We start from the raw sequence: 20102 nt of genomic DNA, 5'->3' as shown, positions 1-20102 counted from the left end.
CGGTGGTTAGTTAGGCGTGCTTGTCTCTGTTGTGCTTAACACGCGAAGACCGCGCATAAACGCGTGCACTGTTGCGAATGAGTGTGGTGTTCGCGTTTAGATCAGCGTTTGTTATTTTCCTTATCTTCTCATTGTATGATTTGCTGTGCCTTTGCTACTCTCGTGCTCTGCCTTGCTGTAGCCTTGTGTCACCTCTGGCAATTGCCTCTCTCGCGATTGCGTTCCTATTACATATCTGCTGTTGTATGTGCACCGTCGCGGTTTGGCGACTAGATTGGGGCACATACATACATTCTGTCCCTGTGCTCATTCTCTTCCACAATCGCTTCTCTTGCGATTGCGTTCTCACTTGGTTTCTTCTGTTGTGTGTCCACTGTCGCAGGTTGGCGGCTAGATTGGTGGACATACATACATTCCTCATCTGTGCTTATTCAGTCTTGTGTCGCTGTTAGCAATTGCCATCTCTGGCGATTGCCTTCTCACTTTATCTTCATGGTTGTGTGTTCATCGTCGCAAGGTGGCGACTAGATTGGTGGACACACATACCCTCTGTCGCTTTGATCTCTCTCTTTCAGGGCTATCTTGCCCTGCGTTTCTTCCCTTCGTACAATTTCTGTCTGGCGTCTGTGGCAGGGCAGAGGAGTTGTTCCTCTGCACTCCACAGCTCCACCTGTCGACAGGAATTCCCCTCTACAGGTGCATTGCACCTTTTGCTGGGCTTCCTCAAATTATACGCTTGTGTAAGATTTCCGCAGTGTCAGCGCACGTCTTGTCCGCTGATCACGGAGAGAATTCCATAATCGTTACACCCTCTAACACTATGGGCCATATGCAATTCTCTTTTTCACCTGAGTTTTCGCCTAGGAGATAATTTTTTTTACCTTCGATTTTAAATAACTTTCCAGCACTTTTCAAATTTAAAAGTACCAATAAGTAGGTGAAAAAGTACTAACAAAATTATTTTGAGTATTTTCTTGGTTTCTGGTGGCTTAAAATGCATTTTATTGACAAGTTTAAAAATATCACCTAGGAGAAAACTCAGGTGAAAAAGTGAATTGCATATGGCCCTATATGTTGACAGATTGAATCAAAATCAAGAATTTCTCCCTCTCTTTGACAGAATATCTTGTCCTGTGGCAATGGAACTGATGTTGGGAGAATGCCTGCTCTTCCTCCTCCTCCTGCATTACTATGTCCCTGTTGGTGAGTTCCAGCAGGAAAACAGTTGGTAACATTGATGACTCATCTGCATAACCTCCACAATGGATTGCCAAATACAGTTAGTATTGTGAATTTAGCCAGTGTTCATTGTTTTAAAATGTTTGCTAAACTTTCTAATCCTATATGTGTCCTTGTATGGTTAACACACTAGTAGTCGCAAGTGTGTATGATGGTACAACTGCAGAAGTGACTACAGCGATGTTGCCCCCACCCGCTTACATGGCATTACACCCGTCTTAGCCCTCCAGCAGATGCTGAAATGTTGGTTAGAAGGGTGCATGACTGTGTCCTACAACACGGCTCCACTGCGATTTGCCCATCTGTTTCCCTGAGGCTGGTTTGGGGTCACGTAGGTTGATGGAAGTGTGGGACTGCTAGCCATGCTCTTGTCTCCTGTCCACCATATGATTATAAGCCAGCATCTGCCACAGAGCAGATGCAGCTCCACTGCAGATGATGGTGTGGTGTATAGTCAACTGGGTAGGCTGGAGGAGGGAAGTTATTGTCAAGGTCAAGTACAGACATCAGAAATGGAGCTGTGTTTAGGGACCAGGAACATCAGAATAGGCATTAAAAGGAGTTCCGGTTCCGATGGCTGCAAGGGGAGAGGAGAGCTCGGTTAAACAAGCTGCAGACTGGCCATGTAAAGCAGATAACGCCCACACAAATAGCCTGCAGTCGCCTCAGACACTGAGGGGCACACTGCAGACACAGCAGAACAGTGAATGGAGCAATATCTCTCAAGCTCCATGATACAGCAGCTGCACGGAGACCTGACCCAGGAATCCAAGATGGTGGGCGGCAAATCAGCTGGGAAGCAAGATGGACAGCAGAAGGCTGGAGACAAGAGGCACAAACAAACCCCAATGACTTCTGACTTTGACAGTGACAATCCAGAACGCTATATTTTACAGAGAGAAATACAACACATATCAGGCCAAGAAATAGCAGACAAAAGCCATTTTCAAAGTATGGAGACCCTTTATCCAAAGGCATCTGATAGAACAGGAAAGACAGGTCTTGATTGTCAATTCGAACTTACAGCATGGTATTGCATTCAGCAATTAAGTGGAATGCATGGCAGCCTGCAAGTAAAATAAGACGAATGGACCCGGCTGCTACAGCCCCCTGATTAATGAACTGTAGGGGTTTAGTGGCTGAGTAAAGAGCAGGTATTAAAATGTCATAGTGACAATGCTTATTACAGGAAGTATTGACAGACCTTCCCAATACAGAGATACAAAAGGGGGTGGGCTGAATGGAAGAGTCTAGGGGTTTGTTTTAATATCCGCCATGATTAGTCAACTGTAACAGAAAAGGTCCAGTGTTCTCCCCAGAAATTTTTTCCAGCCGGGTGGTATGAAAAAGTAGCCGGGTGGTGGAAGGTTAGGTGGGGAATCGCGCCCCCCCATAACCCCCAATAAATTTACAGGCTAGGCTGTCTTTTGTACTGGAATCTCTTAAAGGGATACTAAACTGAAGAAAAATTAGACTAGTTACTTACCTGGGGCTTCTTCTAGCCCCCTAAAGTCGTCCTGCTCCATGATCACCATTCCACACTGCTCTGTTCCTTAGCCCCGCAGCTACGCGATCATGCTCCTGTGACCAGAAGTGTTTTGCCCATGCGCAGTAGCAATTTTTAGTTACCGCGCAAGTGCAAAACTCTACCGGTAACGGGAATGTGGTGGAGGAGGCGAGTGACATGTGGCTGTGCATGCAGCGTTCAGAGAGGAACACAGCGGAGCGGAATGACTGCAAGGGAGAACAACTAAAGGGGCTGGAAGAAGCCCCAGGTAATCACTCTGTGCCTCTGTCTGCCATTGCCCTGGGTGAGTCTGTGGCTGTCTGTACTCTGCCCCCCCCCCCCTTTCCAGACTGCAGCTCCCTCACAACAGTGACACTCACTTCTGGCATCAATCATGGCTGGGGAAGGCAGTGGCAGGACTGGAGAATTGTGGGGTCAAAGGGTTAAGCATCCTAAAGTTCTTGGGGGGGTGTATAGTAGCCAGCGAAATTACACACATACACGCTGCTGCTGGGACAAGCACAGGGAGAGGAGGAAAGCGTCTGGCTGGACAATGTGGACATGCCACAAACATCAGAGCTGCGCGTTATTGGAGTACAGGGAGAGGAGGAGGACAGCGTCTGGCTGGACATTCCAGAGCCGCGCTTCCTAGCTCATGTAAGCTGCTCGTACAGAGAGAAGAGAAGGACAGCGTCTGCAGGACCTTCCGAGAGACCTGCTTCCTCTCTTCAAAGCTCATATGAGCTGCGTGACGTCTCCTGCATTCCCCGCCCCTCCACACAACTGCCGGGAGCTGAGGAGGTGGGCGGAGATAGTGTCTCTGAGTGACAGCGGCTGGCTGCAATGATACAGCCACCGCTGATCACTGATGAGCCGCACAGAATGGGATAATTTTACCCGGGCACTCGGGGGAGATCAGCCGGGCGCTCAGAAGAGCTCAGCCGGGCGGCGCACCCTGGTAAAAGGCTCTGGGGAGAACACTGAGGTCTGTTATGTGATTGAGAAGATTCCCTGTTTGCATAGAAATATTGACCTGTAAGGTGTTGATACTTTTTGGAGATAAATATAAAGAGTTGAAAAAAGGGGGGAATAGGTGCCCATTGGCCTGATCTCTGTAGTTGCAAGCACAGAGATAAAGATGCCAGCAGGTGCTGCAGAGGTTATGACACCTATCGCAGTGCTCTTGTGTTATCCAGTTAAATGAGGATTAATATACTGTATGTTAAGTGAGATCAAATACTTGCTCGAAGAGCTTACTTTTAACATTGCATTTATAGATCTTGGTGATTGCAGAATATATTGTGTTATAGGGTTCCAGAGTAAAGAGAGAAATTCATTCTTTCTGTTTTTATGGGTGACCAGTTGTATCCTCTTGCAGAACAACTGTAACCAGATATCAAGGACCGTTCTCACATATGCAGTCCTTCACAGAAGCCATGTTTACTAAATATATATATATATATTATACATGATGCGCACACACATCACAGCACCATGATGCTTATGCAATGTAGTACAATAAGTAACAATCCTTCGACAAAACTTTAATGCATGCAGTTTGGTCATACGTGATTACACGTGAACAAGAAAGGAATCGTATTTTGTGAAGCTATGCCCCACTGCCTATATAAGCAGCCATGCTGTGCTTTTATGCTTTCAATACAGTGGTTTTTATATAAAGCTACAAAGTTTAAAGCGGGATTGTCACCATAAAAATCAAATTGCAACAGCAACTAGTCTGAGTGTATTAAGTGATAAAGACACTAATCCTGCATTTAAAACTTTCAAAACTTTTTCTTCTGTTACGGTGTGCTGTTATCACATACCTTAGGAGCACTGGCCCTTTAATTTCCATTGTCATCGGCTGGCAAAACAGTTGCATGCTGGCCTGGAGGGGGGGGGGGGGGGGTCTGTTTATCTATAATATATTCCTCCTCTTATTTCCCCCTCCTTATAATGCCATAAGACAGTGCACTTCCTAGTATAGACCTAAGTAGGAGTGTCTGAAGACTCTGGGAGGAGGGTGGGTAACAAATACACAATTAGCAAGAGGAGAAAAAAAAGAGTGAGGGAGGAAATGTCAGGAATAGCTTCATTCAAAGGTAACCAAGTGTTTTGCCTCACAGGAAGGGTTTTTAAACCCTCTAACTTCGCTCACCGCCGTAGTGGGTAAAATGAATTGCAGCAAAACATGAGGAAAAAATTCAATAATAATATTGTAAGGATCGGTGTCAGCACACAGAGAGCATCTGATTATTGGTGATCTGCAGTATCGGCAACAATACAGATGTCACCCGATTATTGATGATCTGCAGAATCACCAATAATACAAGTACGACTAACCTCCGGACACCTAACACAGTGAATAACAATAACAGCAATAATATCACAAGATCGTGGAAATATCTCCTCCGCCCATTAGGGCAGCCCCCTCCTTCAACATCTTCAAGAAAGCCCTCAAAACTCACCTTTTCACTCTGGCCTACCACCCCTCACAAGTGCTCTAAACCTACAGCTGAACTCTGGTCCCCTACCATTCGTGTCCTTACCTCTCCCTCTAGATTGTAAGCCTTTGGGCAGGGCCCTCCTCCTTTTGTGTCCTACCTGATCTTGCACCTCCATTACTGTGCACCCATGCTATGCATCTGAGTGAACCTAACCTGCCTAATCTCCATGCTCCATCCAGTGACTGACTAAGCATTACCTTGTACTCATACTATGGTGTGTGATCTGGTTTTCTTGTATTCCTGTATTGTCATATTGCTGTATGTCACCCCTAAATATTGTCTGTAACCTAAATTAATGTTCAGCGCTGCGTAATATGTTGGCGCTTTATAAATACAATAAATAATAATAATAATATCCACCACACGGCGATTTCTCAGAGGCGTGGTTACCTCTGAATGGGAACCCCGTGTGTGAGATCCTCAGTCCAGGCAAAGAGAGGAATCTCGGCCTCTGGCAGTATTCGTCTGCTAGGGCAGGCGTCTCGGAGAGGCAAGCCTCAGAGATAACCATACAGTGGGAGACGTTCCACTGAAGGGAGAAAGGTCAGACGAGCAAAGGTTCGGCAACAGAGAAGGCGGCAGCAGTACAGAAACAGAAGGCTGATCCAGAGTCGTTTAAACAGGCAGGATCGGCAACTTTAATCAGATAAGCAGAAGTACAAGAGCAGCAAGAGTAAAGAGAAGTCAGGGAAAGCCAAGGTCAAAACACAGGTAAATATACAAATACAATCCTAATCTAAGGTGTGACGTCCTTGGTGACAACACCTGGGAAACTGGACTAAGGTCTGAGCGCTAACACAATATGTATTCACGACAGCAGACAAGGAGCAACTGACATCCAGCTCCTTATATGCTGAGAATCACTCAGCCAGCCCGCCCAGAAGCCCAGCCAATCCGGAGGTCTCCTGAAGTCAGCTGACTTGAGAGTCAGCTGACCCTCCTTCGTAGGAGGTAAAAGTCCTGCCGCCTCGCGCGCGCGCGCATGACCCTCTGCCTCTGGACACCAGAGAGGCCAGGTCCTAGGTCCGCGCACAAACGTGAACTAAAGTCCGCCGGCTGGATTGCGGGACCCGCCGCCATATCGCCAGCCGCGGCGGTGTCCCCCCTGCTCTGCGCCAGCGGCTCCTTATGTGTGACGGAAACCGCCGGCTGGGAAGCGGAGACCGCCGCCATGCTGCCCTGCGCGGCGGCGGCGTCTCCGCTATTCCTCACAAATATTTGTTGAGCTAGAATCCTGTTATAATTATCTAGGCTTGCAGAATCATAGTTACATTGTATTTGAGTAATTAGTGAACATCAATATTATTTCTTACGAAGGTGGTCTTGACCTGGAGGGGCACGATGGGTGAATTTGATCAATTTCTTGGTTATATCAACCATAATGACCTCAACATGCAATTCACAGGGATGCTGGCCAATCCCAGCTTACAATTCCTTGACCTTGAGTTGTATGTTGAGGACAATTTTGTCCTAAGCAAAGGACATAGAAAGGACACCGCCACCAATTCCGTGCTCCTCCGGTCGAGTTTCCACACTCCACATACCATCCAAGCCATTCCATATGGACAATTTGTCAGACTAAAACGTAATAACGTTAAAAGGGATGACTTTGTCTCCCAAAGCAAAGAGCTGGCTGTCAGATTGTCCGTAAGGGGCTATGATATGGATGACTTGAACCTGGCCTTCCGGAGGGCAGATGCCCGCAAGCGGGAAGATCTCCTTATTAACAGAAAGAGGGCCACTAAGAATAAAAACAAACATAATCAATCGAACACACAGGCATTCACATGCGTGTTCGATTATTCCCCAATGGCAGATAAAATCAAGGCCATCATCCAAAAGCATTGGTGTGAACTCCAGGCGAGTGAGAGTAGTACCAAATTTATTAAAAACAGACCATTAATTTCATTTAGGAAAGCACAGACAATTGGTGATGTTATTGTGGATAGTGAGTTTAGGGCGGTTCATGAGCAAAATTGGCTGCAAAGGAACATCCCTCAGGGGAATTTTAGATGCGGAAATTGCAACCACTGCACTCAATTTAAGGTTGGAAAAAGTGCACGATTTGGCGCTAGAACAATTTATTTCAAGCAGTTCTTGCATTGCCGATCTAAAAATACTGTGTACGCAATCACTTGCTCATGTAATCGCTTCTATATCGGCCAAACGACCCGTATGATCTGCACGAGATTTCAAGAGCATGTCAACTCAATAGCGACAGGTATAGGTGCTGGCCGTTTTATCATGCATATGCGAGAGCATCATAGTGGGAACGCGGAATCGTTAAGATTCATGGGCCTGAAACAGGTTTTTGTGCCCCATAGAGGTGGTAATCTGGAACAATTATTGCTTCAGCAGGAGTCCAGACTTATTTCTGAGACAGGAGCCTGTGGCCCCCTTGGGTTAAATGAGAGAAATGAACTCCATTGTTTTCTTAGCAAATACTGAATCACTCGCACTCTCCCTTTCATGATTTAGTGTAAACATGCCAAAATGTGTTTGGTCACGTTGGCATAGCTTTATTGTGTTTAGTTTTTCTGTTTTACATGTAAAAGTATTTGACCTCATTTGTGTCTAATGTACATTGACAAATGTGTCCCCTTGTGATTGAACAGCACTGTGTTGATGATCCCCATAGCAACGCTTCCAACAACAGCGGCGAGCGGAAGGGCAGGCGATGACGCGGAACGCGGAAGTGCTCACGCGCATGAGCAGGGAGACTCGCAGCTCACTGTATGGTTGGAGCAGCGTAGAGGTCACTTCCGCTGGGCGGAGCCATGTTGCGGAATTCCGTACTCGCCGCGTCTGGGCGTTCTTGACCGTTTTTCAAGCGGTAGGTGAAACTATTTAATGCTGATCTCACTTGGGTATTGTTGTTCTTTCCCTTGGCCTCTGAGGAAGCTTTGTTTTTAAGCGAAACAGCTGTCAGGCCTCCCTCACCCCCACTGTCTACCCCGATGTGTCTCTTCACCAAGGATTAAAAGGTATATCTTTTTTGCAAGCACAGTGCCTCCATTCCTCTTTTTGCTCATTATACATCACTGCGTTCTGAGTTGCACGTGCAAGCTTTGAATACGAGATCCGGTGAATCGGACCCAGCATTTTTGTTCACATTTAGTGCCAGTCTTTTTTCTTATTTTTGTGTTTATTTCTTACGAAGTATTGCAGCATCACCCAGAGAAGATCAGGGGACCTCAGCGACCTCGGAGGGGAAATACTTGGCTACACCAACAGACGGCATGTGTGCTTGTCCTTCAAAAGCCCCCAACTCGAAAGTATTTTCCCTCCTTTATATAGACACAATTCAATGTCTGCGCAGGCGTAGAACATGTTTTGTCCATGCACCTGTGCAGATAAGAGTGCGTGATCACCATGTCCTTATATCATTGCGCCTTTGCAGACAAGGCACATGACTGCGTGATCACAACGTGCTTTAGAAGCGTCATAGAACAATTTAGCTTTTTTTAGTATGTTGTCATGAGGGTATATTACTGTTTTAGTACATAAGGGCTTAGAATTGATGGGACACAAAAACAAAAACAAAACAGAAAAAATACACGGTTATTTCCACATAATATACTGACGCCATATACTGACGCCATACATTGTATTAGTAACATAATTTAAATGTTGTGGTAGCCAGGACTCATGGTCAAATAAAATGTGCAGGTTTTATTTATAGTAGCATTGTTTATTTTAAAACTGTAGGGGATGGAATTGGAGAAATATTGTATTTTTTATTTTCTTTTTTTGTATTTGCCTATAAAATGCATAGAAAATAAAATATTTACTAAAAATACAAGTCTCGTCCACGAAAAGCTTATTTTGTGGCAGAAAAAAAAAAAAACGATATACCGTATTTTTCGCCGTATAAGACGCACTTTTTCTTCCCAAAAAATGGGGAGAAAAAGTCCCTGCGTCTTATACGGCAAAGGCAGGGAATTCCCAACTGATAATCGCCCGCCGATGCAAACCGCCGACCCGCCGCAACATTGGGGATTCCCTGCGTAGTCCCAGCCGCATGTGTGTGTCTCTGCTCTGTCCATCCCCCTTGTCCGTGTCTCTGCTCCCCTGCGATGTGTCCCCCTCCTGACCACTGAGTGTTTGCTGTGTCCCGCCCGCTGGTCTGTTTCTCCACTCCCATGAATGCTGTGGCAGCCAGCGTCTTACCGAATCTATGCTGCCCGGGATCGCCGATGTCCTGGCTTCCCTCTCTAGTGACCCGCACTTGTGTAGATGGCCGCTCGGTCCCGCCCGCTTGTCTGGATCTCCGTTCCCCTGTCTGTTGAATGTTGTGTCAGCCAGCGCGTACCGAATCCATGCCGCCTGGGAGACACAGACCAGCGGGCGGGACACAGCCTGCTTTTATCGGTGTGTCTTATTTTCAGTGTGACTTTCTGTGAAAACCCAGGACATAGAAAATGCTGTAGTGTGTGAACACTTGTTTGGAGGCATCACTATGGAAACACATATAGGAATATAACTGTTAATTCAGGTACAGGATAAATGGTGGAACAGATACTGGGAACAGTTTGATTCAGCATGGAAGCGTTAGGCACTGGCATTTGGCCTCAATGGGACACAGCATACACTCAGTGGTCAGGGGAGGGGGGACACTTAATGCAGGGGACTGGAGACATAGACAAGGGGGTGAGACAGAGCGGCCACACAGGGGTCACAAGGGAAAGGGGAAACTTAATGGACGGAGCAGAGACACAGGCTAGGGGGCTGGACAGAGCAGCCACACAGGGGTTAGAAGGGGACACACACCTAATACACAGGGAAAGGAGACACAAGCTAAGGGGCTGGGCAGAGCGGCCACACAGAGGACAAAACAGGGACACCTGGCAACAGAAGAAGACACCTGGGGATAAACAGGGGACAGGAGGAGACATCTGGGGACACACAAGAGACAAAAAGAGGACACCAGTTAGGGGAGAACATTATAAGACGCTCTTGGAACATGGGCACACCAGGTTTAGTATATACTTTTTTTCCCCGCGATTTTTACCCTCTAAACCTAGGTGCGTCTTATATTCCGGAGCGTCTTATACGGCGGCAAATACGGTAGATCATTTACATGTGATGAGTAGTGATAAAGTTATTGGAAAATGAATTAAAGGAGCGCTGACAGGGGAAAATTGCTTCCGTCTTGAAGGTGAAAACACCTGCGGGCTGAAGTGGATGCCACTTGCCTGACGTTCTGTTGATCTTTCATATGTCAGTAATGTCTGAATCACACACCTGAAACAAGTATGCGGCAAATGCAGTCAAACTTCTGATCTGCATGCTTTTTCAAGGGTCTATGGTTTTAGAGACATAGGATCAACAGAAGAGCCAGGTAATTTGCATTGTTTATCAGGAAATAAAATATGGTAGCCTCCAAATCTCACTTCAGGTGTCCTTTAATGGTATGCCTTACAAGTTAAAATACATTATTGGATTTTAGTTATCTACTGTTTTATCTGTTTTAATAATCTAACAATACTGTAAATGTTATTTTATAGGTACTAATAATTATGTCCATGCCAATGCCATTTTCATTTGTAGTAGTGTTTGCAAGTCCTATGTGAAAAGCAGGGAATTTACATGGAACCTTATCATTCTGTTGGGTAACAATACACTTACTGTAACCACACCTATAGAAAGATCTGTAATACAAGGGAAGAGTGAGAGTTCAGAAGTACTATTGCAATTCTTGTAGTTTGCACTTAATCTGACCATTGCTTAGACAATGGTTTCAGGGGTGACATGCAGGCACTCGGCAGAGCCAACCAATTAGCAGCCTTGCTTTCATTTCATTATGCTGAGCCATAGCATATTAAAAAACTGAGTGCTCTGTTTTATATAACTACTTTTTAGTGTTTTCCATAAAAATAAATGTTATAATACTACTCTGCTAAAATGTATATTTCTTTAGTAACGAAGACGTCATCTGGGGATTTTCAATTCTATTTACCCATTGAGATTTCCATTCACTTCCTGCCTCAGTGAACATGAAGCCTAAAAAGGTGAAAATTGAATAGGTACCCTCAAATGGTCCAGACTCCAGAGGCTTTCCCCATCCTCCTTGATCCCACTGATCCAGTACTGGGATCCTCTGAAAATGCGCGGCAAAGACCTGTTGAATATGTTCACGTGGCCATGCCCCCGTCCGTGTACAAGTGCATCCACACTGTGCAGGTACAAGTACGTCCCACGCTAGTACACAGAAGGATCACAGCCACAAAGAGGAAGAAGGTTACAGCAAGCAATGGAGGGGTGGAGTATCGGAGAAGTGAGTCATTTTTTTTATCACAGGCTTGCTTTAAAGAAAATCTGTAAGAAACCCCCCCACCCCTGGGGGGTACATACTTCGGGAGGGGGAAGCCTCTGGATCCTAATGAGGCTTCCCCCATCCTCCAAAACCTCAGGGACCCATCGCTGGCTCTCCCAAAACCATGCTCAATAGCACCAGCAATATTTACCTTTCCTGGGTCCAGCGCTGGCGCAGTAGCGGCTTTCCGATCGGGCTCAGGCAAAAATTGCCAAGCCCAATTGGGTCCGCTCTACTGCACAGGCATGAGTCGCCTGCACAGTAGAGCGGACCTGATCAGGCTTGGCTATATCTTCCTAAACCCATCTGAAAAGCAGCTACTGCACCTGCACTGGATCACGGTAGGTAGGATCCAGAGGCTTCCCGCTCCCGAGGTAAGTATCCCCCGGGTGGGGGGGGGGGGGTTTACAGATTTTCTTTAAGACTCGCTTAGGGGCAGTGACTTCTGTTACTCAATATTTATAATAACAATTTACATGCTGTCTGCTGTATGTATATGTGTCCTTCTGCCCCACACATGCCTCTTCCTTACTCGCCCTGCTGTCATTGGCTGCACCATCCACACTTTGCACACTTTTCCAACCAATACCAGTGTAGGTTGCTTGTGCTTTAAGTGATACCATCCTTCATGCCCTGGGATGGCCCAACAAAGACCTCACTTTTTCCCATAGGCTTTCATTGGAAAAAGCCTCACTAGGACATGAATTCTCTTCATCAAGGACACAGACAGCAACAAAACCCTAAAAATGTTGAAATTATTGCTGGAGTTGGTCTTTGAGGCTATAGATCTATGTTGTTCTTACTCCAATCACGCAAAACTACAAAAGATTATTATGTCTAGTTTCAGACATAAGTTTCAAGATGTATCCCTTTTCTATCTACACTTAAAGGAGTTGTCAGGGCAAATCTAGTAAAATGAGTGGTTCTTACCAGGGGCTTCTTCCAGCCCCAAGCTCCCAGGACCTCCCTGCCCGCAGCCATTCGCCGGAGCTCCGACCCGGTCCCGGCGATGACGTCAGAGCGAACTGGAGGCCGCTCTGTACTGCGCCTGCGTGATTGGCGCTGTCAATCACCGCCATGTGGGCCGGAGCGGACTGTGCAGGCACAGAACTGCGCCTGCGCAGTCCGCTCCGGCCCACATGGCGGTGATTGACAGCGCCAATCACGCAGTATGCAGGAGCTGATTTCCTGCATGCGTTATGGCCTGCGGAGTGACGACGGAAAGTTGCGGTGGAGCAGCGGAAATTCTAATTCGACGGGAAAACGCCACGGCTGGATGTTACGAAGCTCCAGATGCATTGTAATGTAACGCTCTGGAACACTTCATCTAATGTGAAAGTTAACATGAAAGTCAAATAGACTTTTATGTTACCTTTCTAAACGCAAACTAGGAGAGAAACGTCAAAATGCTCGGATCAGCTCCTGGTGTGAAAGAGCCCTTAGCCTCTCAAATTTCCTGTAACGATTGTGGGATATCTCCGTGGTCAGAGAATAAAGAAAACAACAAACGCTAGCTAAACGCGAACACCGCACTCATTCGCAACAGCGAACACGTTTACAGCGTTTTCTCCACACGAAAAGCGCAACAGAGACAAGCACACCACCCTAACTAGCCACACGTAACACAAATGAACACAAACAGACAAGACAGACAAATGAGGTAGCCAGTAGCAACCGCTGCTCCAGCTTACACTCCAGGAACTCAGATCAGAAGGATCCACAGCCGCTACCGTAGAGGCTAGTGCGATCCAAACAAGACAGAGCGATTTGCTATCAACCACCGCTGGCGACAGCGCAATCGCGACAGACAAGACAGGACAGAATAGGCAGTACAAATATACACACAAACTGACTGCACTAACTAGGAATGCGAGGAGCACTCCCCAAGAATTAACTATACTAAGATAGCTGTGGCTGACACTCCAGGTGAGTCCAGCAGGCCAGGAACAAACCTCTATGAGCAGCAAAGGACTCTGGGATCACATGGCATTTATACTGCAAGCCTTCAAAGGAGGCAGCTAGGCCATTTGCATGACAAGTGTATGCAAACTGCCCTGCAGCAGAGCAGGTCTGAAACTTGCAAAGCACAGGCAGGTCTTTTTTCCAGAGACCTACAGCCCTCAGACTTAAGGAATGGACAAACAGCCGTCTGCCCGTGCAGACAGCTGAGCAGACCGTTACATTTCCCCTCATCTGTGACTAATCACAAGTTGTAATTTGATGACTGAGCTGTGTCAGCTGACTGCCACTACAGAGCAGCTAATTGGTAAATACAGGATGTTAAGAATACGTCTGCTTTCATGAAAGCAGGAATTAGACACACTTCTGATTTATTGCAGGATTTGTATCAGCTGTAACAAAAAAACGTTTTTCTTTAAAGGTTAGTATGTTGTTGCTCATTTTTTAGAGCAGAGAGGAAGTTATGACTTCAGGTCCGCTTTTAAAGATCATACCAGCTAAGACCTTACTAAGGTTAATTCCAACTGACACAAATTGTGTATGTAGCTTAACCTCCCTGGCGGTAGGCACCGCTCAGGCTCCGCTGGGCCGATTTGCATAATTTTTTTTTTTTGCTGCACGCAGCTAGCACTTTGCTAGCTGCGTGCAGTGCCCGATCGCCGCCGATCCGCCGCTATACGCGTCGCCACAGCCGCCCCCCCCAGACCCCGTGCGCTGCCTGGCCAATCAGTGCCAGGCAGCGCTGTGGGGTGGATCGGAGTCCCCTATGACGTCGGTGACGTCATCCCGCCCCGTGGCCATGGCGACAGGGGAAGCCCTCCAGGAGATCCCGTTCTTTGAACGGGATCTCTTGATCTCTGATCGCCGGCGGCAATCGGAGGGGCTGGGGGGATGCCGCTGAGCAGCGGCTATCATGTAGCGAGACCTCGTCTCGCTACATGAAGAAATGTTTTTTTTTTTTTTTTTTAAATGTATTTGCTGCCCCCTGGCGGATTTTGACAAACCGCCAGGAGGGTTAAGCCTATACTGTCACCTAACTGTAACTCTTAACCTTTGCCTAACCTTAACCTGATTTTAGTACGATACTGCACCATTGGGCTCCTGGTCTCTCTTATCTAAATACTTGGGAAAGACTACGATCACCAAGAATCAAACCAGTCCCTTTAACCTGATCTTAACACTGCCCTAAGAGCCTGGTACACACTTTCATTTATGATTGGCCAATCTCTGACCAGTTATACCACCTCCCTGTAGAATGAGGGTCAACAAATATTAACCACTTCAGGATTCGGCGTACGCTTAACTACGCCCCTGAATCCTGAAGTGGATTGCATGGAAACGGCCGCTCGTATGAGCGGCCGTTCCATGTCAGTTCACGGAGGGAGTCTCCGTGAACACCCTGCGAGCCTCCGATCGTGGCTCGCAGGGTAAATGTAAACACACGGGGAAGATCTTCCCCGGTGTTTACATGTATACGGCGCTGCTGCGCAGCAGCGCCGTGGCGGAGATCGGCGATCCCCGGCCTCTGATTGGCCGGGGACCGCCGGCACCTGATAGGCTGAAGCCTATCCTATCCGGCGCAGGACGGAATTCCGTCCTGCGCCGCTCACAGGGAGAGGTAGAGGGAGGGAAGGGGAAGGCGGCCAGGAAGCGCTGCGGAGGGGGGTTTTGAAGAGAGCCCCCCCCCCCCGCAAGCGCAAGCAGCCGGCGGCAATCAGACCCCCCCCAGCAGGACATCCCCCTAGTGGGGAAAAAAGGGGGGAAGTCTGATCGCCCTGGCTGCTAGCTGATCGGTGCTGCGGGCTGGAGAGCCCACCCAGCACCGATCAGCAAAACCACCCCCGGTACAGAAGTGGTTAAATACTATGAGCAGATTGTGTAGGCAACTCCCATACTAGATGGAAGCTGTAAAATTGGTCAACCTTACCTTTACCTGGTTGTCCTAACTCTCAATATATGTAATATTTCCTTATCAGGACAGTGAAAATTGAAACGTAATTTGAGCAATCAGATTGAGAAGTTTGTGGTGGTCTGATGTCATTGAAAGTATTGGCACAGGAAATCTAAAATTAACCCTTTTTTTAGATATGATAAATGAAAAGGAGCCAATACATTGATCTAACATTTGTAAGACCCTCCCTACTGTAGTATGGGCAGCTAAGAAGTGGGGCAGATTTGAGCCTATTTACTGCCTGAAACAAACTCCCCCTAGTAAAAAGTGCAGCCAGTATCTGCCAGTTAGAATTTCAGCAGCCAGTATCTGCTCACCCCCTTATTAAGAATTGTGGCCAGACTCTGTGCCCCCCCCCCCCCAACTTCTTTCCCCCCTCATCTGAATATGTAAAGGAGCCGCAGTAGCGTTCAAATACATAGTCCAGCACCGGGTTCTCTCCTCGTTTTCACTGCAGTTTATAACCATGTGGCAGTGTCACTTCATAGGCTCCCGATGCATTTCACGTGACATCTGGGGGCCTACAGAGACATGTTGGTGCACAGTGGTAGGCTGCAGCACACACCCGGCCCTGTTATTTGGTATTAGTACTATGTGCACTCTGCCATTTAATCACCACTAGATTTTTCCACCTGAATCACTTGATAGGTGGCTTCATGGTAGTGCCGACCCTGCTAAGAAGAGCAGCAGTCACTTACAGTACTCTTAGTAAGCTCCTCTGGCTGGTTCAGGTCATCTCAGTTCCTGATCCATGCCAACTTGGGTGCTGCTTTAGACCCTAATATTAATTACAGCAATATCTGTAATTCAGGTGGCAACAATAGCCGAACCCTGAATTACTTCTCATCCCGAAATGCTACAACTCAGCTGCCCGAAAATTCAACAGGAGCACAACTGACCGGACCACAGAATAATATGTACTGCCTCTGTCTGCATATGAGTGTGCACTATGCATTTGCAGTCATCATCTGCTATCCCTACCATAGTCTGGAGTCAATATAAAGTATAATTTCACTGTAGTTTAGGACATCTGTTTAGCATATTGGATGAAAAATAAAAATTTCCTGCAAGTGTTAGCCAAGCAGCATAGGTGGCATAGTGATCCCTGGTTCGAATTCCAGACAGGTCAACATCCCGAAGGAGTTTGTATGTTCTCCCCGTGTGTGCATGGATTTCCTCTGGGCACTCCGGTTTCCTCCCACATCCCAAAAACATACAGATAAGTTAATTGGCTTCCCCCTAAAAAAAAAAAAAAAACTATGATACATGCACATACATAGACATATGACGATGGTAGGGACACTTGATTGTGAGCCCCTCTGAGGGACAATATATTCTGTACAGCGCTGCATAATATGTTGGCGCTGTAATAATAGGTAAGTAAAAATAAGAGTTAATTTATGATGTGCCTTGTCATGTGATGAGAGCAGCTATGTTTCTTTGCAGCTATAAACTAAGTCATTGGTTAGGCAGTAGCACACACTGTACGCAAGCACTAGTATCCATCAGAGAGGAAATCTAACATGCACTTCTTGCCAAGTTAAAGGTTGTGTTGGTATCAGAGCTGGCTCACATTTCACGTGGCACATTCGATATTTAGTACACTGTTTGTCAAATAACCACACAAGATGATGCTACTATGAATGGCACACATATGAATGGCAGTATAAACTGCAGTCAATCTGGTCTCATATGCTCCCACTCTCACAGCAGCTTCTTGGATCCCAACTCCAGTGGACAGCGCATATAGAAAAATAGGCTATCTTTATGAATGTAGCTTGAAGAGAAAATAAGCTATACTCACCTCAGTCTTAGAAGTTCCACTGGTCTTGGTTCTACTTATCCAGACAGCTTATCTGGCACTGCAGCATTTCATGGGAAATAACTTGTGAATGTCTTTTCCAAGATGGCTTTGAAAGGTGAGGTAAGCATAGCTTCTCCACTATGGTTATGTTTTGGTAAATGTGCCTGGGGTGACAATTTAACAGAAACTGAAATTTAAAGCCTACATGCACCCAGGAGGTTTACTCTGAAAGAGGGATGGAGACACCTTCATTCCCCCTCAGATGCCCAGGAGGCGTAACGCATGTGGAGGTAGGTTCTTTGGGGAACGTATGTAAAAAGTTTGGTCACTCCCTCTAGGTAAATAAGTAAAGGGTGTCATTTTTGACCACTTACCTATTTATAACAAAGGGCTAGAAGTAAAAGTGTATGTGAAATAAAACTCAACTGTAACACAATTTAACCACTTTACCACCAGGGGCGTAGAAACACGTACCGCCCCTGGTGGTACCGCCGCTATCCGCGCTCCCACTCACTCCCGCTCGTCCGTGCGCACGCTCCTGCACTTGTGCACGCCACCGCCCGCCCGGAGATCAATGAACGGGAAAAAACGTTCCTGTTCGTTGATCTCAGCCCCCCAGCAATGATCGGCTGCTTCTATACAGGTCGCATGAACAAAAAAGGGAACACCTGATGAAGAACCGCGATGGTTCGTAACATGTAGTGTTGCTCCACCACCAATATACGCTTTAAATAGCAAAGCCGTTTGTGTGCCGCCTCTTCACTGTTTGCAGGTCGCATGAACAAAAAAGGACTGTGGCCATCTTGTGGCCAAATAGTAAAACTACATCCAAAAACATTTTTTATATATAAATACCTAGTTTTACATTATAAATTAACTCATTACCTTCCATACTCCCCAATTATTTTTTTTGTAATAAAAAAAAATGACAATAAAGAAAAAAATACATAAATAGTTACCTCAGGGACTGAACTATTTAAATGTTTATGTCAAGAGGGTATAACACTGTTACTTTATAAACTATGGGCTTGTACTTAAGGATGGCCGTAAAACTGAAAAAAATGCACCTTTATTTCCAAATAAAATATTGGCACCAAATGTTGTGATAGGGACATAATTTAAATGGTGTAATAACCGGGACAAATGGGCAAATACAATACGTGGGTTTTAATTATGGAGGCATGTATTATTTTAAAACTATAATGGCCGAAAACTGAGAAATAATTCTTCTTGTTAAAATGCATTTACAGTAAAGTAGCTCTTAGCAAAATGTTCCACCCAAAGAAAGCCTAATTGGTGGCGGAAAAAAAATATATAGTTCATTTCATTGCGATAAGTAATGATAAAGTTATAGACGAATGAATGGAAGGAGCGCTGAAAGGTGAAAATTGCTCTGGTGCTCAAGTGGTTAAAATACTAATTTTTTTTTCTTAAATTACTCTTTTTTCAAACCACCTTTGGGTCCACTTTGGGAGGAGGCCCTAAAACCCGCAGGAGAGAAGCAGCCCACTGACACACGACAGAAGCAGATACAACTGCGTTAATGGGCTCAGGCCCTAATAGGTAAGAGTTTTGCTTTTTTTCTAGTTTAAAACTTGGATTTCCCAGTAGTTGTTCAAGGTGATCAGATTTCAGTAGTTGAATGAACCAAATATATAATCTACCTTGGATATACAGTATTTGGAATGAAAAAAAATTGTCACCTGGACTGTATTACGTTCTTGAGCCAAGAAGGGAAAGCATTCAGGTTTCTATTAGAAGCCTTCTTTCCACCATTGGAGGTAACTTTCCTCTTTTCCTTTCTTGGTGCTTTGATGTGAACCCTGCTAATCACAGACACAAAAGCAAAGGACAATAAAAGGACAAAAGGTTCACATCCTGTGTCTACATGTTAGCTGTGTATGCCGAGGACCACCAAATTTCTGTGCTGACTCAGCTGAGAGACCAAATTACACTTCTGATTACTTGAAGATGAGGCGGAATTAGTTCACACAGGGTGCATTTCTCTCTGTTTCTCTTTGACCTGTGCAAGAGTTCAGGTCCACTTTAACCACTTCCCGACCGCCTAACGCACAGCGGCGGCCGGGAAGTGTACCCTGCAAGGACCAGCTCACCCACAGAGGAGGCGGTCCTTGTAAGGGCATGGGCGGAGCGATCGCGTCATCCGTGACGCGATCCTCCGCCGGCTCCTGACGCCGCTCACCCGCCGCAACATCCTGCCGGCCATACGGAAGCGCCGGCGGGATGTTAAACCGACGATCGCCGCATACAAAGTGTATAATACACTTTGTAATGTTTACAAAGTGTATTATACAGGCTGCCTCCTGCCCTGGTGGTCCCAGTGTCCGAAGGGACCACCAGGGCAGGCTGCAGCCACCCTAGTCTGCACCAAGCACACTGATTTCCCCCCCCCCTGCCCCCTGATCGCCCACAGCACCCCTCAGACCCCCCCCCCTGCCCACCCCCAGACCCATGTTTACACCCAATCACCCCCCTAATCACCCATCAATCACTCCCTGTCACTATCTGTCAACGCTATTTTTTTTTTATCCCCCCCCCCCTGCTCCCTCCTGATCACCCCCCCCCACCCCTCAGATTCTCCCCAGACCCCCCCTCCATGTACTGTATGCATCTATCCCCCTTGATCACCTGTCAATCACCCATCAATCACCCCCTGTCGCTGCCACCCATCAATCAGCCCCTAACCTTCCCCTTGCGGGCAATCTGATCACCCACACCAATAGATCGCCCGCAGATCCGACATCAGATCACCACCCAAGCACAGTGTTTACATCTATTCTCTCCTCTAAACACCCACT

At 46.5% G+C, this 20102-nt stretch overlaps 1 protein-coding gene across 15 annotated transcripts in view; it reads left to right on the top strand.

Moving 5' to 3' along the window:
- Positions 1–20102, top strand: part of LOC137518793 (uncharacterized) — a 154385-nt gene that overhangs the window by 69497 nt on the left and 64786 nt on the right. For 10 of the 15 annotated variants that reach the window (XM_068237095.1, XM_068237100.1, XM_068237099.1 and 7 more), the window contains 4 exons: positions 1121–1203; positions 7892–8086; positions 17190–17403; positions 18759–18846. In XM_068237095.1, the coding sequence (XP_068093196.1) occupies positions 1121–1203; positions 7892–8086; positions 17190–17272 (361 nt within the window). In that variant the 3' untranslated portion in view covers positions 17273–17403; positions 18759–18846. Of the gene's footprint in view, positions 1–1120; positions 1280–7868; positions 8087–11173; positions 11531–17189; positions 17404–18758; positions 18847–20102 lie in introns of those variants that run through there. The other 5 variants (XM_068237094.1, XM_068237098.1, XM_068237096.1 and 2 more) reach the window with 5 other exon arrangements.

Source organism: Hyperolius riggenbachi, chromosome 5 (assembly GCF_040937935.1).
Source record: "Hyperolius riggenbachi isolate aHypRig1 chromosome 5, aHypRig1.pri, whole genome shotgun sequence".
NCBI lineage: Eukaryota > Metazoa > Chordata > Amphibia > Anura > Hyperoliidae > Hyperolius > Hyperolius riggenbachi.
The sequence above is the reverse complement of the archived record's forward strand: the minus strand, read 5'-3'. Positions and strand labels throughout refer to the sequence as shown.